The 15612-nt window shown below is 34.1% G+C and overlaps 2 protein-coding genes and 1 long non-coding RNA gene across 3 annotated transcripts; all 3 read right to left on the reverse strand.

Moving 5' to 3' along the window:
- Positions 1-339: 339 nt before the first annotated feature.
- LOC125832713 (uncharacterized) lies at positions 340-3205 on the reverse strand. The gene is made up of 3 exons (XR_007443245.1): positions 2712-3205; positions 1062-1668; positions 340-988 (listed from the first exon to the last, which is right to left on the reverse strand). It is a non-coding gene; the product is annotated as an uncharacterized LOC125832713 (long non-coding RNA).
- A 3065-nt stretch (positions 3206-6270) lies between these two features.
- Positions 6271-8526, reverse strand: LOC125832258 (uncharacterized). Its single transcript, XM_049511403.1, has 4 exons — positions 8404-8526; positions 7525-7626; positions 7055-7089; positions 6271-6973 (listed from the first exon to the last, which is right to left on the reverse strand). The coding sequence occupies exons 1-4, from the start codon at positions 8524-8526 to the stop codon at positions 6355-6357; spliced, it is 879 nt and encodes a 292-aa protein (XP_049367360.1). The 3' UTR covers positions 6271-6354.
- Positions 8527-13693: 5167 nt separating this feature from the next.
- On the reverse strand, positions 13694-14386 carry LOC125832711 (protein transport protein Sec61 subunit beta-like). The gene has a single exon (XM_049511929.1). It carries the CDS (start codon positions 14325-14327, stop codon positions 13998-14000), a length of 330 nt encoding a protein of 109 aa, XP_049367886.1. The 5' UTR covers positions 14328-14386; the 3' UTR covers positions 13694-13997.
- Positions 14387-15612: the final 1226 nt, after the last annotated feature.

Consider the following 15612-nt stretch of genomic DNA (forward strand, 5'->3'; position numbering starts at 1 on the left):
GAGGAAAAGAGGGTTATGAAAAATGGGCGCCTACAGAACAGGCTGCGCACATCTGTCAACGAGTTATTCAAAAACCCAACCTTTTGTGCTGTTAAGGAAAAAACTTCAATGTGTGTGAGTAGGACTGAGGTTGTCTAAACTGCGTGAATTTTCAGGTTTTCCCTCTTAAAATTGAGTTTCAATTAAAAGAATTTGCCAAAAAGGGTATACTAATAAATGCCTTGCTTAGATTACAGTAATCTATATAGATTCACTTCTTCTCTGCCCTTTCTGTGTGCTTCTGCTGTGAACGTATTCCGCCAACATCAAAAGATCAAAAGAAATGTAAAGGTGTAATAACAATAAGAAGCTCTCAGTCTCGGACTTTATTCGTTTTTATGTTGAAACTCATATGAGTAATGTTTATGCTAGCAACTATATCAACTTAAGGATATAAATAGGAAAGTAATCCAAGAAGAAAATTATACTCAGTATTGTAAATCTATCTTGGGTATCAGAAATATAAATACATTTGCAGCAGGTCTTGCAATAGATTATGTAGTTGAATGCAATGTTAGACATTAGAACTGTTATAACCTATTGAAATAATATCCGAGTATGTGAAATAAAGATTTGTTTTCTAAAAACGTAACAGGAAAGGAAAAACTGATTAAATCAAATTTGTTGCCACCAAGAACCTAGGGAGACCCACATATTGAAAGGTCTAAAAAGGTAAGGGGACAAAGTCTTGGGTCCTGTTCAGAGACAAATCTAGTTGGACTGGTTTATTCAAAATCACTGCTTTGAGTCTGGATCATGTATAAATTATAGAATTAAGACATGCAGATATAATAAACTTACTGATAAGGATTGCAAATATATTACTCACGTGCAGTACACACAAGTTGGCTTTCTTGTAAACAATGTTTTCATCACCTTAGTGGCTGCCCACTCAATGACCCTGTTGTTATCATCCTATGCTTCCTTGATATCTCAAGACCATCAGACTCTGCATCCTAGATCGTGTTATACATTTCTTTAAGGGCATACAATTGTAGAAACTCAACAGTATTGCATATTACCTGAGGAAGGAGTTCAGCTCCGTGGATTTGCACTTGAATAGACATACAGTTGACAGTAAAATCACTATACTTTGTAAAGATGTTATCAGACACAGGTGCAATGCCGGCTCTAATCTTGTAGCTACTGAGTATAGCATAGACATAGCATCTCCGTATCTGGTTCAGAGAGCCCCAAGGACTAATCATCGGTCCTGAAGATCAGCAAATTATTAGAAATGATTATTCCAAACATAAAAGATCTTAACTGAAATGTGAAGGCAGCGAGCTAAGCAAATAGGTTAGACCTAATAGGCGGCAAATGAGTGTTTATATCAAATACAGATATACTAAACTCAGTACGGTAAAGAGAGAAAGTTAACTTTTAATTTACATCACTTAGCTACACGTTAATAGGCATTATCTCCACAGATTTGGTACGTGTTGCCTCCTTGGCGCAATTCCGTTATAAATGGATAGATAACATTTCTTTATAGCTTCTTCCATTTAACACAATAGTAAGATTTCCTCGTCATTGGCGAAACTAAATCAATTCTTCTGCTATATCTATCACAATTCCTACAGTTCTCAGCATAATAAATCCTTATCCTACAAAGACAATCAAGGAAACCTTAATCTAAGTAAAGATTGAACCTTCTGCATAAAAGACAAACTTGTAAGGATAAGATTAATCAAAATGCTTGGAGAAGCCCTCTGCAGAAAATCACATAGAATACCACACTCTAGATAACTTCTTCTTTAAATGCAGAGCAGAAAAGAAGGGATTCCTTTCCTGAAGTTGGACATAGAAAATCAATGCAAAGCATGAGAAAGTCACCTTTACATAAATGAAATTAGCTTAACGTGTATCGTCATGGTATCATTCAATACTTTTACAGAAGTTATAGATTGGTTAATTTATCATTTCAATTAACATTTAAATCAAGGCTGATTCATCTATCTACATGAGCATCCCCATAAGGTTAAATGTCTAAGGGAGAGACATTCACTGGCATGCATATGCTATTTCAGTTGTAGAAACTCAACAGTATTGCATATGACCCTGAGCAATACTGTTGTGGATTTGCACTTGCATAGACATACAGTTGGTTGAAACATCTCTGTACTTTGTAAAGAGAGCATCAGACACAGGTGCTGTGTCCGCTTAAATCTTGAAGCTACCGAGTATAGACATAACATTCCATATCTGGTTCACAGAGTCCCAAGGCCATATCATCGGCCCTGAAGATCAGTAAATTATTAGAAATGATTACTCCAAACATATTAGATCCTATACTGATATATGAAGGCAGCAAGCTAAGCAAATAGGTTAGACCTAATAGGCTCCAAATGAGCGTTTATATCAAATCTAGAGTATACTGAACTCAGTAAAGTAAAAGAGAAGAAATCTAGTTAACTTTCGGTTTTACATCCCTCGGCTATACAAGGTTGATAAGTATAATTTTCTCCACCAATTTGGTCCTGCGTTGACTTTTGGCACAATTCCATTCTAAATAGGTAGATTTCATTTCTTTATAGCTTCTTCCACTTAACACAATAGTAGGATGTTTTCTCGTCATTGGTGTAACAGAATCAACCCTTCAGCTATATTATCGAAATTCGTACGGTTCTCAGAATAATAAATCCTTACCCTATAAAGACGATCAAGGAAACCTTAAGCTGAGAAAAGCTTTAACCTTCAGTAGAAAAGACAAACTTGTATGGATAAGATCAATCAAAATGCTTGGAGAAGGCCACTGCAGAAAATCGCATAAAATACCACACTCTAGATCACTTCTTTAAATGCATAGCAGAAAAGTAGGGATTCCTTTCTTGAAGTTAGACATAGAAAATCAATGGAAAGCACAAGTAAGTCTCCTTTACATAAATGATATTAGCTCAACATATGTATATGGACATGGTATCATGCAATATTTGTACAAAAGCCATAGATTGGTTAATTTATCATTTCAATTTATCTTTAAACCAAGGCCAATTTATCCATCTTCCTTAGCATGTCTAAGGTTAAATATCTAAGACGGAGCCATTCACTAGCAAAACCTGTAATAGTGATTTCAGTGGTAAAGCTCTTGCTGAATATTGTGATAACAAGTAACAGGGCAGATACTCAAAGCACTAAGACACTGCAACTTTACTCAAAAGCTTCAAACTTCACTAAGAGTGTGTTTTGTATTGAGGAAAACATTTTCTGGAAAATGTTGTCTAATATTCTCATGTGTAGTTGGTCAAAATATTTTGGAAAACATTTAGTCTAGACTTCTCTAATGAAAGTAGAGAAAACAAGTTTCATAAGTGACATTTCAAGTTCATTGTGTCCTCCCCATCCACCAAACATCCCCAATCCCCACCCCATTAATCATTCAACCCCTGAACCCCCAAATCCCTACCTCATCCCGCCACATAGTGTTTTGCTAGATCATATATAAATGCTCTTGGAATAATATTATTTTTCTTACTAGAAACCCACTTATTTTCCAATAAAATATTGTCTAGGAAAACATTTTCCCATGTACCAAACACACCCTAAGTGCAGAAACATCAAATGATTTAACATTCAGACTGAAGAACATAATCTTAAGAAAATATATGCCTGAGGGAGCACTGGGCATTACCGTCAAACAAGAACCAGATAGAGAAATGTTTCCCAACAACATCTTCAATATTAGAAGGCCCAGATAGCAGCTTTTGAGATATCTAGTGATCAAATCCAAGACAACGGGTTCGGCTACAGAAGGAGAACAGTTAAAGACCACTAAAGCACATATGCAAGCCTAAGAGGAAGCTTGATCTTTGACAAATGTGAGAATACGGGAGAACCAGTCGCATAACAGAAATAGTTGTCCTTGCACAACTGACAGTATTTGTAACCATGATCTTTGTCCCTGCACAATTTAGAAACAGTTAATGCAGCTACTAATAGAAATAATCCCATCAAAGTAACTAAATAATCATATGATCTACATAAGTAACATAACAAATACAGTTATATGTATCAACGGGAAATCCTCATGAGTTACCTTCTCGTTCTTTAAATTTCAAGAAAAATAATGGCAACATGGAATTATTTAACTCTGTCAGGCGCCGCCATATTGAAGCGAGTCTTGGTTTCTTGAACCGTAGAAATGCATTGACATAGTACATATTCATAAGGGAGAACAATTTGGAGTGTAAATGATAGAAAGATGAATAGATAACGAGAACTGCTTGAGATATCTAATGATCAAATCCAAGACAATGGGTTCAGTTATTGAAGGATACTAAAGCACATATACAAGCCTAAGAGGAAGTTGCACATAAAATAGTCTTTTGCCTCATTGGGGACTGGGCTAACATTCTAAATATTTTTGTATAACCTTTTTATAGCATAGACAATTATAATGAATTTGACAGCATCTCTTTTGTACACTTAGTATCTTCATGCCAACAATAAATCTACTTACTTCATAAAATTAAAAAAACTAAGAGGATGCTTGACCTTTGACAAACTAAGAGAACCAGTGACCACATACATAGTAGCACCCATGTACAATATGCCCAAAGCCCTACGCAAGAGTCCAATTTAAGCTGTCCCCTGAAACGTTTCAGGAGATCTCAATAATTTTTCCTAAAGAAGGAAAAATGCATAACATACTTTACCCAAAATAATTCTTCTCCAACTGAGAGTACTAGCCTAACCTACCTCACAAATCACAAATGACAGTGTTATTTCAACGTCCGCTGATTCTCTTGATCATATCTGAAGCCATTACAAGTTTCCAAAGTCAACTGAAAGATCAATTTAGAAAGATAAAAACGTACTAATACTTATTTTTTAGAATACAGATCCTCAACTGAGAGTATTTCTACCCCTACCTCATAAATCACATGGACATCTTTATTTCAACAGTCGACTGATTCTCTTCTTCATAAAATAACTACTCCAGGCATCATAACTACCATATGCAGATAAGACCATAGCCTATTGATGTACAAAGGTCGCATAACAGACTTACTTTGTGCTAGCAAAATAATAATTTAGAAATAGTTAATGCAGCTACTAATTGAAATAATTCCATCAAAAGTTCTCAACTGGAACTCCGTTAGTCACTGCCATTATGGTACTTAAAAGATCTTGAAGCTACTCTTGAGATAATGGCGTGGAACCCTAACAATGAATTGACACGGTACATATTTATGGGATGAGGAAGAAGTGAGAATAATTTAGAGCTTAAGTGATATGGAGATGAATATTACAAGTTTCCATCTTTGTCCCTGCACAATATAGAAATAAAGTATCAGAAGTAACTGGAAATCCTCCTGAGTTACCTTCTCCTTCTTTAAATTTCAAGAATTGAAGCGAGTGTTGGTATCTTGAATCCTAGCAATGAACTGATGAAGTACATATTTAGAGCGAAAGTGATATGGAGATGAATATTACAAGTTTCCATAGTCAAGAACATGATCTTTGTCCACCACAATATAGAAACAGTTACTACTAAAGTACTGATAGAAATAAGTAACCGAAGTAACTTCAAAGAAATTTCAAGAAAATGCAATATGAAGAGAAATAGACGATAGGACTTTCCGAAGTACTTCTTTGTATAGAAGAAAGCGTTCGTCTCCGGTTTGGAAAAGATTGAATGGCGGGAGGTCAAGCTTTACATACCTTTTGGCTTCATAATTTCAATACGTTGTTCCGTAGGACTAGTCGTACCGGGATCGTTTGGTTGAAACTAAATTACGGATTTAATTATTTCAAAATAAATTGTCATATAAAAAGTTATTCTACCTGTATAGCATTTTGTTTTTATTGTATTTCGTTTATCACCTTATTTTATTGTTGTTATAATTTTCTTATTGGGTTTTGCAAGCCCGATAGCTAGTCTCATGTGATGCTCCATGATGTTATTGTGGGATTTGGGCGGTAGAATTAGTATTTGAGTGATGAATTAATAGATTGATTGTGGATTATTGTTCTCTATGTCATGGATTATAAAAAAATTCAAGTGATGAATGTGCACAATTTAATGTGTAACGCTATGCAATATACATGAATGTGTTCAAGGAATCCTAAATATTGTTGGAGAAGAGGATATTCAACAAAACTTTGTGTTGGTAAAAAGAATGTTAATAAACTCATTTTACTGAGAAATTGTCTTGCTCCACAATTCAACAAACAAGAATATCCCATATCCACACGGACAGACTTACTTGTATATACACCATTCCAGAAATCAAATTTAAAAAGTTGATCTAATACATGTTTTAGATTTACTTGGCAATAGTGTTCAGGAAAAGTAGCAAGGATAAAACAGCTCTACAAAAGCTCATTTAACCTACTTAGTCGATACTGTGCTTGATCCTCAACCTCCTTGATGTCCTGCTGAATTTTTTCACCCACTGTTTCAAGCACTTTGACAGACCTTTCCACCTCTCCTGCTCGGCTTCGGGCCTCTTGCAAGCGCTTTTCAGCCTTTTTGAGCCGTTCCTCTGCAGTGAAGACCTTCCTATTCCTTTCTACCATGTCCTTTTTAGCTGCTATAGATACAAGCATGGTAGTCTTGCTCAACTCCATCAAATCCGATAACTTCTTCTCCATATCTCCCTCTTCTGAAATCTCATCCAGATACTGCTGCAGCCAAGTTACATCAAGCTTGACCTTCGCTGCAGCAGAAACCAAAGCTCTCATATCTTTGATGGAAGTAGAGCCAACATCACCGGTTTTCAGCCTCCTTACAACATCACAAACTATATCAAGAAGGGAAGCTCTGAAAGCCAGTGATTTATAGTGACAATTGACTGCAATGTCACCATACTTGGCAAAAATGGCAGTGAGTATGGGACCACTGCTCACTTTTACTTTATAGCCATGCACATCAACCCTGACCCCCTTATTTCCGTGTACTCCTTTTGGAGTTAAATTATGTTGCATGGTCCTACCAAAAAAAAACTTTGTTCAGCTCGAATTACATTCATTATTATGCAAAGAGGGTCTAAATGTGATATAAATAACTTACATTGTTGGAGGAGTCGGATCATCAGTTGCTTCCCCCTGCCAAATTTTCGAGCATAGACAAGTGTTATGAAATAAATACTAAGATTATGTTTTTAGATTTCTATCACTTCGCCATGCATGCTTTCTAGGTTTACTTTCTCATCTAAACTTCTGCTGCAGTTTGCCATTCACAATGACACATTGAACACTTTAAGAGACCAAAATGGTTGTCGTGCAGGGTGAAAAAGACTAATTTAAGAGGATATAACAAGAACCAATTATCATAAATTAATGCCTAGGAGAACTCATATTTAGAATCAGTTTGCGCATCCAACAAGGTTGAGGAAAAATAAGGGGTAGAACAAACACTTGACTTGAATTGACATAATATTCCAAAACAAATACATTCATTCACTTTACTAAGCACTTACAGAAAGTAGGCTAATATTAATAGCTGAAAGCCAGATCAAATTAATGATAACAGATGTTTACCTCTTCTTGTGATAGAAAGTACTTCCTTTTACGTTGTTTACGTTGTTTTTTACAGGCTTTGGGGAAATTGATTTTTTTGGTGTTTGAGACAGAACCCAGTGCCTGCAAAGAAAGTCCAAATTAAGGGGTAAATTAAATACTTAATTGAGTCGACATAACTTCCGAAATGAGAACATTCACTTTAGTGTAAATAAGAAATGTCACATGGAAATCCTAATCTATGATAAAACCTAAGTTCAAGCACAAGAAAAAAAGCTATGCCAAGTTCCTTTAGAATAAACATAATACAAGATGGATCGTGTTGACTGATCCTTAATCCCTAGTTATGTGCAAGGAACATAATGATAATAGTAGATATCACAATCGAGGCCCAGCTTTTAGGTTAGGTAAATTTGTTTACACTTAATAGATCAGAAAGTAAAACCCAACCCAACAATCAGCAAAGTTCAAAAACTTAAGAACCATCCAATGTGGTATAATATTCATTGAAGGATAAGGTATTACATTATCTGGCTGTACAAGCCCTGCAATTCAATCCCAAACTAGAGGGGGTCAGCTGTATGAAACCTATGTATCCCTTCCGCAATTTCAGCCCTATTAAGAGAATCAGTGAATCAACCTACCGCATCCCTTATCTGGACTTTGCCCCTCTTTGCTAAGTTAATTAAACATAGACAAGTTTTTAATTACTAGAATGTCCTGATAAAGAAATAAACCTCTTATAGGAGATGATCTTTCACTAGGGGTGCTTATAAGAATTTCAACTGATGCAAACCATGACCAATCTACATTACATACATAAAAAAGGGATCATTGGTTGTTATGTACTTTTCAATTATGACATTGACGAAAGAAAAAGGAAAGGGAAAACACTCTCACATCAAGTTTCTCCAGAAGCTCCTCTTTAGACGATGGGGGTTGCTGAAGCAGCTCATTCCCAACTTCAAGAAGCTTTTTGTTGCATTCCTCCTCAGACACAGAAGCACGAGCTAGGGAAATCATTTCCTTTTTCCAGAGCACCGCAATTTAGAAACCAGGTTATAAGTCTCAAAAATCCAAAAGAAATCACCAGGGAGCAAAGGAAAAAACGCAAGTGTAGAAAAACCTAAAAGGTAACGCCAGTACTAGTTTACAAAGGACAAGCAAGAGAGAGATGGAGAGAAAAAGAGGGGGTATGTGAAAACTGGAGCGCATACAGCACAGGCAGCGCACATCTGTCAATGAGTGAGTAGGACTTTTAGTGTTGTTAAGGAACAATTTTAAGTGTGTGAGTAGGACTGAGGTTGTCTTAACTGCATGAATTTTCAGGCTTGCCATCTTAAAATTGAGTTTCAATTAAAGGAATTTGCCAAAAAGGGTATACTAATAAATGCCCTGCTAAGATTACAGTAATCTGTACAGTGTGTAGATTCACTTCTTCTCTACCCTTTTTGTGTGCTTCGGCTATGAACGAATACCGCCAAAATCTAAAGATCAAAAGAAATATAAAGATGATAATAGCAGTAAGAAGCTCTCAGTCTCGGACCTTATTCGTTTTTATGTTAAAACTCGGATTAGTAATGTTTATGCTAGCAACTATATCAACTTTAGGATATAATAGGAAAGTAATAAAAGAAGAAAATTATACTCGGTATTGTAATCTATCTCGGGTATCAGAAATAGAAATACATTTGCAGCGGGTCTTGCAATAGATAATGTAGTGGAATGCAATGTTAGTCCATGACACTACAACTATTATAGCCTATTGAAGTAATATCCGAGTATACAAATCTTTATTATTATTTTTTTCCTTCTCAAAAAAGAAATAAAGATTTGTTTTTCTAAAAACATAACAGGAAAGGGAAAACTGAATAAATCAAATATGTTGCCACCAAGAACCTAGGGGGTCTCACGTATTAAAAGGTCTAAAAAGGTTAAGGAACTAAGTCTCGGGTCCTGTACAGAGACAAATCTAGTTAGGCTGGTTTAACCAAAATCACTGCTTTGAATTTGGAGCATGCATAAATATACAAAATTAAGACATGCATGTAATAAACTTAGGGGTTGTTTGGTAGAGTAATAATATTAAATAGAGTGTATTAGTGATGCTTGCATTAATAATGTTTGTACTAGTAATGCTTGCATTAATTATACATAGATTATTTCTTATGCATTGTTTGGTTTGGTGTATTAAAAATAGCATGCATTGCATAACAATATTTATTTACAAAGATGTCGTTTATGATGGAAAAGATGTAAAAAAAAAAAATTGAGGGGTAACTGAGCCTTTAACCATGCTAATGCATGTATTAAATTTCTTGTATTACTAATACCTAGAAATCCATGGTATTAGTAATACACAATAGAGTGTATCGGTATAACTTGCATTAGTTATGTACAAAGACAAACTTGTATGGATAAGATTAATCAAAATGCTTGGAGAATCCCACTGCAGAAAATCACATAGAATACCACACTCTAGATCACTTCTTCTTTAAATGCAGAGCAGAATAAGTAAAGATTACTTTCCTGAAGTTGGGCATAGAAAATTAATGGAAAGCACGAGCAAGTCACCTTTACATAAACGATATTAGCTCAACTTGTATGGACTATGGTCATGGTATCATTCAATATCTTTACAAAAGTTATAGATTGGTTAATTTACCATTTCAATTTACATTTAAATCAAGGCTGATGCATCTATCAGCATGAGCATCCATATAAGGTTAAATGTCTAAGGGGGAGATATTCTCTGGCATGCATATGCTATTGCATCAATACAAAGCTTCCAATTTCAGTGGTAAAGTTCTTAATGCGTACTGTGATAACAAGTAACAGGGCAGATATTCAAAGCACTCAACCATTGCACCTATACACAAAAGGTTCAAACTTCACGAAAGTCTCAAATGTAAGAGTGCAGAAGCCTCTAATGATTTAACATTCACACTAGCAAACATAATGTTAAGAATATATCAATCAAGAACCAGACGGAGCAAATGTTTACCAACAACATCTTCATTATAGAGGGCCCAGGCAAAAGTTTTTGAGATATCTACTTATCAAATCAAGACAATGGGTTCAGTTAGTAAGCATATGTACAAACCTATGAGGGAGTTGCCCATAGACTAGTTTTTCGCCTCTTTGGGCTAACATTCTAAATAGTTATAGTATAACCTTTGTGTAGCTTATCAGCTTCCTGCTATAGCATAGACAATTGTAATGAAGCTGACAGCATCTCTTTTGTATACTTAGCATCTTCTTGACCTTTGACAAACTAAGAGGACAATTCACCACATACATAGTAGCACCCCTGTACCATATGCGCAAAAAACTGTGTGAGAATTGTCTAAAAAAAATCAGGAAAACAGCATGACATACTTTACCCAGAAATCAGAATGCTTTATTGACGTTGGAACTCTGTTAGTCGCCGCCATAATGATGCTTAAAAGAGAGTCTGGGTATGATGTCGTGGAACCCTAGCAATGAATTGACACAGTACATATTTGAAGGATTTAAAGCGAAAGTGATATGGAGACTATTTGTGACACCTTCAACTATGAGTATTAGTACAAGTAAGTCAACTGAACCTTTAGAAAGAAATGGAAAATATGATGGCGACATGGAATCATTCATGAGTAAGTGATAGGAAGACTTTGGAGTCTCTCTCACAGTTTGGGTAAAGATGATTGGGGAACAGAACCAATACTGCCGACAAGAATTACCTTCCCCTTCTTTAAATTTCAAGAAATATGTTGAATATTTACAAGGTTCCATAGTCAAGACCATGATCTTTGTCCCTGCACAATGTAGAAACAGTTACTGATAGAAATAAATAATGACACGAGTAACAAAATACTAGAAATTTCAAGAATTGAAGTGAGTGTTGATATATCTTGAACCCTAACAAATGAATTGACGCACTACATATTTAGAGCAAAAGTGACGAGAAGTTGCGATTTTTATGAAAAGTTGTCACATTTTTGAACGGTTACAATTTTTTCAAATAGTTGTAACATTTTTTATAAGACACAATAAATATTTGTTCACACTATCCTTTGTTCTCTATAAATAGACGAATTTCCTCTCATTTTAAAACAACAAATTCTGAATCTCTTATTCTTCTTCACAATTAAATATCTGTGCACTTTGCTCCTGATGAGTGGCTCACTAACACCATTGTTTATGTTACAGATCATGATATGTATTTTTACAGTCATTAATTTTGCTTATGTTATTAAGAATAAGGATAAATGATAAGATGTAATAATTTTCATTTTTCTTTACATTATTAATTTTGTTACTACGTAATCTTGTATGTAAAATAATATAGTGTTTTACTTTTAATGATTGATAGATTTTAAGTATTATTTATAAATTTCATGATATAAAATTTCCGCGCGAAGCGCGAGTAATTTTACTAGTTTCAAATATAATGATGCTCCTCCTTTCTTTTGTCACTAAAAATATTTGTTCTAAAATATAGTTGTCAGTATATCCTTTTTTCTTCAATTTTGCCTTTAGCAATAATTATTCTAGAATTAAGAGATATATATATAGAGAGAGTATCCAGATAAAAATTAAAGAATTAATAAGGAAATATATTAGTTAAACAATAATATTACTTTCTCCATTCATATTTATATGTCATCTTTATTAAAAATAGATAATTCTTAATATTTGGGATTTCACAATATTAATGTATAAATGACACTATTTTTTTTTATTTTACCCTTGAGAGTCATTAGCATTGAAAGTATGAATTTGACCAACATAGAGAAACTAAATGGTTAATTCATGTTCATTGGCCAATTAATTAATCAAAATAAAATAATTTTTATTTATTTATTAAAAATTTAAGTTCAAGAGAATACTAGCAGGGGTTTTACCCTATGTGCACCCAAAGGGTAGCGGCTATGGGTTTTCCTTGTCATAAAAAATAAAAATAAAAAAAGTACAAAGATAAACTTGGTGATATATAAATAAAAACAGAGAAAGTAATTTTTTTTTAATAATTGTGTGAAATCTTATTATGACAAAAAGAACAAAGGAAGTATTTTTAATTTTTTATGTCTTCTTCGAAGATTTACATGTCCAAATGCTAATCTCAATCAACTTTGTTAGACGTTCCATGAAGTTTATTGTGGGATTTGGACTTGAGAATTACTTTTTTCGTCTCATTTTATATGTCACATTTTTACTTTGCACTTGCATTAATAAATTATGTAACTTTACCCTTCTATTCTTATTTAATATTTTCTTAAGTCAACTTTATAATAAATGATAAATATATTTTCAAAATTAATTAACTACTCTATCAAGGATATAATAGGCAAAATATGATAATTTATTCATAAATTTTATAAAATTATAAGTATTGTGGTTCAGCTATTTATAGAGAGAAATGACATATAAAATGAGACGAAGGGAGCAGTATTTAAGTGTGTTAAATTAAAATGGAAAAAAACATAAATATAGAACGGAAAATAGGACAGGTCAGTTTTCCAATTTGCTCTAGCAGCTCCACTTGGCAGTCATCGAGCAAACCACAAAAATGAAGCTACAATTAAAAGTGAAATTAGTGGCCAACTAAATATAGATTAAATTACGAAATTGTCATCTTGACCCTAAGTTGCTCTCTATTCACGTTTATAATTATTAAATTTAAAAAATATAGAGTAAGTAATATCAGCCAACTTATTTAAATAAATTTATTAGTACAAATATAAAACATAAAATTAAAAAAATAAATACCATGATTTGAGAGATATTTTTATTTTTATATAGATTAATCTGATAGTATTAAATCTACTTATTACTACCATGAAAGGGAACTGGAAGGTAACTAAGGATTTCCGGTTGATATTTCCATAGCCTTGCAACTGTTGGAGAATAGCTATAAGAAATTTCTAAGACTTGTAACTGTAAAATGCACAAAGAAAAATCTGTGCTACTCCAAAATCAATTAGAATCATGTGTTATAACTACGAACAATTACAAGTGCCTCTGAATTGTGGTGATTGCTAAAACAAGAAGGGCCTTAATCCCAAATTAGTTATGGCCAGCTTTTTAACTTCTCTGCATTTCATTCTATTATGGTTCTTTAGCACAGTATTCATCAATCTCACATATGAATCCAAATCTTCACGTATTCAAAAGCACATGAAAAACATAAAAGACAAACGAATAAATATAGGTAAAATGGATCGAAATTCCGAATTGATATTCCTTTTCTGAACAAAAACTATGCATTACTGATTAAAACAAACAAAAAGCACATGTAAACGTTCAAAATTCCCTTAATTGGAAGCTTCTTTTATCATCTTCCTAATATACTGAGTCAAATTCAGCCATCTAAAACTAAAACGGAAACAGAACCAGCAAACGATCGTGAAACGAAAACTGAAATTAAAAACAACAAACAAACTAATTTTTTCCTGTATGACGTGTGTTTCAAAATCACCATGATCCGAAATCAAAGATCCGAACCCGAATAATCAGGCTCCGGAGCCAGAGCCAGATCGGTAGCGGTAGAATTTGCCGAGGACATGGAGAGTAGTAACGAATCCGATGAAGCATAGGCTCATCACAAGGACGACAGTCGGGCTGATCTTCAGACCTGGAGAATCATCGGTATAGAAACGAAGCATGTTGCTAGCGTTGCCGGAGCCTACTACAGCGTTACCACCACCACCGCCCGCAGAGGAAGAAGCACCGAGCCTGCGTCGGCGCATACCAGCTGTAGCGGCGGCAGAACCACGGGGTGCGGTGGTCCCTGGGCGAGTGGTGGAGGAGGAGGTGGATTGGGAAGAAGAGCCTCGCGCCATTATTTGGGGTGGTTGGTTATGGGAGAGAAAGTGTCGAAGAGTGTGATTATTATGATGAAATTTGAGGAAATGATGAGAGAGGAGGTCACAGTGTAATTAAATGGGAAATTAGGGGTGGTTAAAATGACGTATGAGTTTGATTTTTTTTGTTTCCATCCGATATCCGGAGCTCATATTTGGAGCTCCGACTAAATGTAGATAGCACACTGCAGGGCTCATTCAGAGATGACGCTCCCAACATAATTTTCATCATATCCAAAACTCAAACTCGAACTCAAAATATCTGATTAAGGGTGAAACATTCCCAGTGCACCACAACACACATCTATGAGTTTGATTAGTTAGGTTGGTGGTTTTATTTTCTTTACATGAAATAAAGCATAGTGCACAACAAAACAAGATACTTCAAATGGTTTGTAGAGTCCGTAAAAGCACCCCGATTTATGGATCTTTTGATTTGAAAAATTAAAATAAGAATCTCGAATTAGTTCTTCCGACTTACAGATATTTGAGAAATATTAGTAAGGATATATTATAATTTATATGTATATTATATTAAATAGTGAAGCTTTCGATTATTACAATGGTATGTGAGCTATGATTTACTTGAACAAATTACAATATCTATTTAAAGGCCAACACTTCTCTTTTATCCAAATTATGATATATCCAACGCATGCATACTTTTAGAAAATATTGAATTAACATATCAATTTTATTTTATTTTTAGTTTTAGTTTTGGTATAGAGATATTTTGATATGATATTTCATAAGTTACAAGTAAGAATATCCTTTGAAAGACGAATAGCCATGATTAAATATTTTTGCTAATTTTAAGGAGATTTATAGTTCTAAATAAATATTTTATTAGTTTTAAGGAGAAATGTGTAGAGCCTAAATAAAAGGAAATTTAATTTAATTTTTATACTTTAGACGAGTATAACTCTCGAAGGGTCATGTGGTGCACTATATACTTAAGGAAAAAAGGCATAAATTCCCCCTTGAACTTGTTCTGAAAAGTCAGTTACACGTTTAAACTATCATAGTGACCTATTACACACCTATACTATTCAAAAGTGAATTTTCTTACCCCCTAAAACTGACGTGGCAAAAAAATAAAACAAAATAAAAAATAGGCGCGTCTGTTTGAAATTAAAGTTAAAAAAAAGGTAGGATCCTCTTTTCCACCCCACACCTCTTCTTCTTCATTCTTTATTTTTTATCACAATCTTAAAGCACAATTTTTTTAATATTCACAATTAGGTTAATTCCCATAGATTTGTTA

This window comes from Solanum verrucosum, unplaced genomic scaffold (genome assembly GCF_900185275.1).
Source record: "Solanum verrucosum unplaced genomic scaffold, falcon-dt-bn FXZP01000009.1, whole genome shotgun sequence".
NCBI lineage: Eukaryota > Viridiplantae > Streptophyta > Magnoliopsida > Solanales > Solanaceae > Solanum > Solanum verrucosum.

Bases quoted from the DNA above. Each gene is read 5' to 3' on its own strand.
- LOC125832258 (XM_049511403.1), bottom strand. From the start codon at position 8,526: ATGATTTCCCTAGCTCGTGCTTCTGTGTCTGAGGAGGAATGCAACAAA. The intron at 7,627-8,403 runs GTGAGAGTGTTT...CTTTCTTTGCAG, and splicing joins AGCTTCTGGAGAAACTTGAT to GCACTGGGTTCTGTCTCAAA. The intron at 6,974-7,054 runs GTAAGTTATTTA...TTTTTTTGGTAG, and splicing joins GATCCGACTCCTCCAACAAT to GACCATGCAACATAATTTAA.
- LOC125832711 (XM_049511929.1), bottom strand. From the start codon at position 14,327: ATGGCGCGAGGCTCTTCTTCCCAATCCACCTCCTCCTCCACCACTCGC.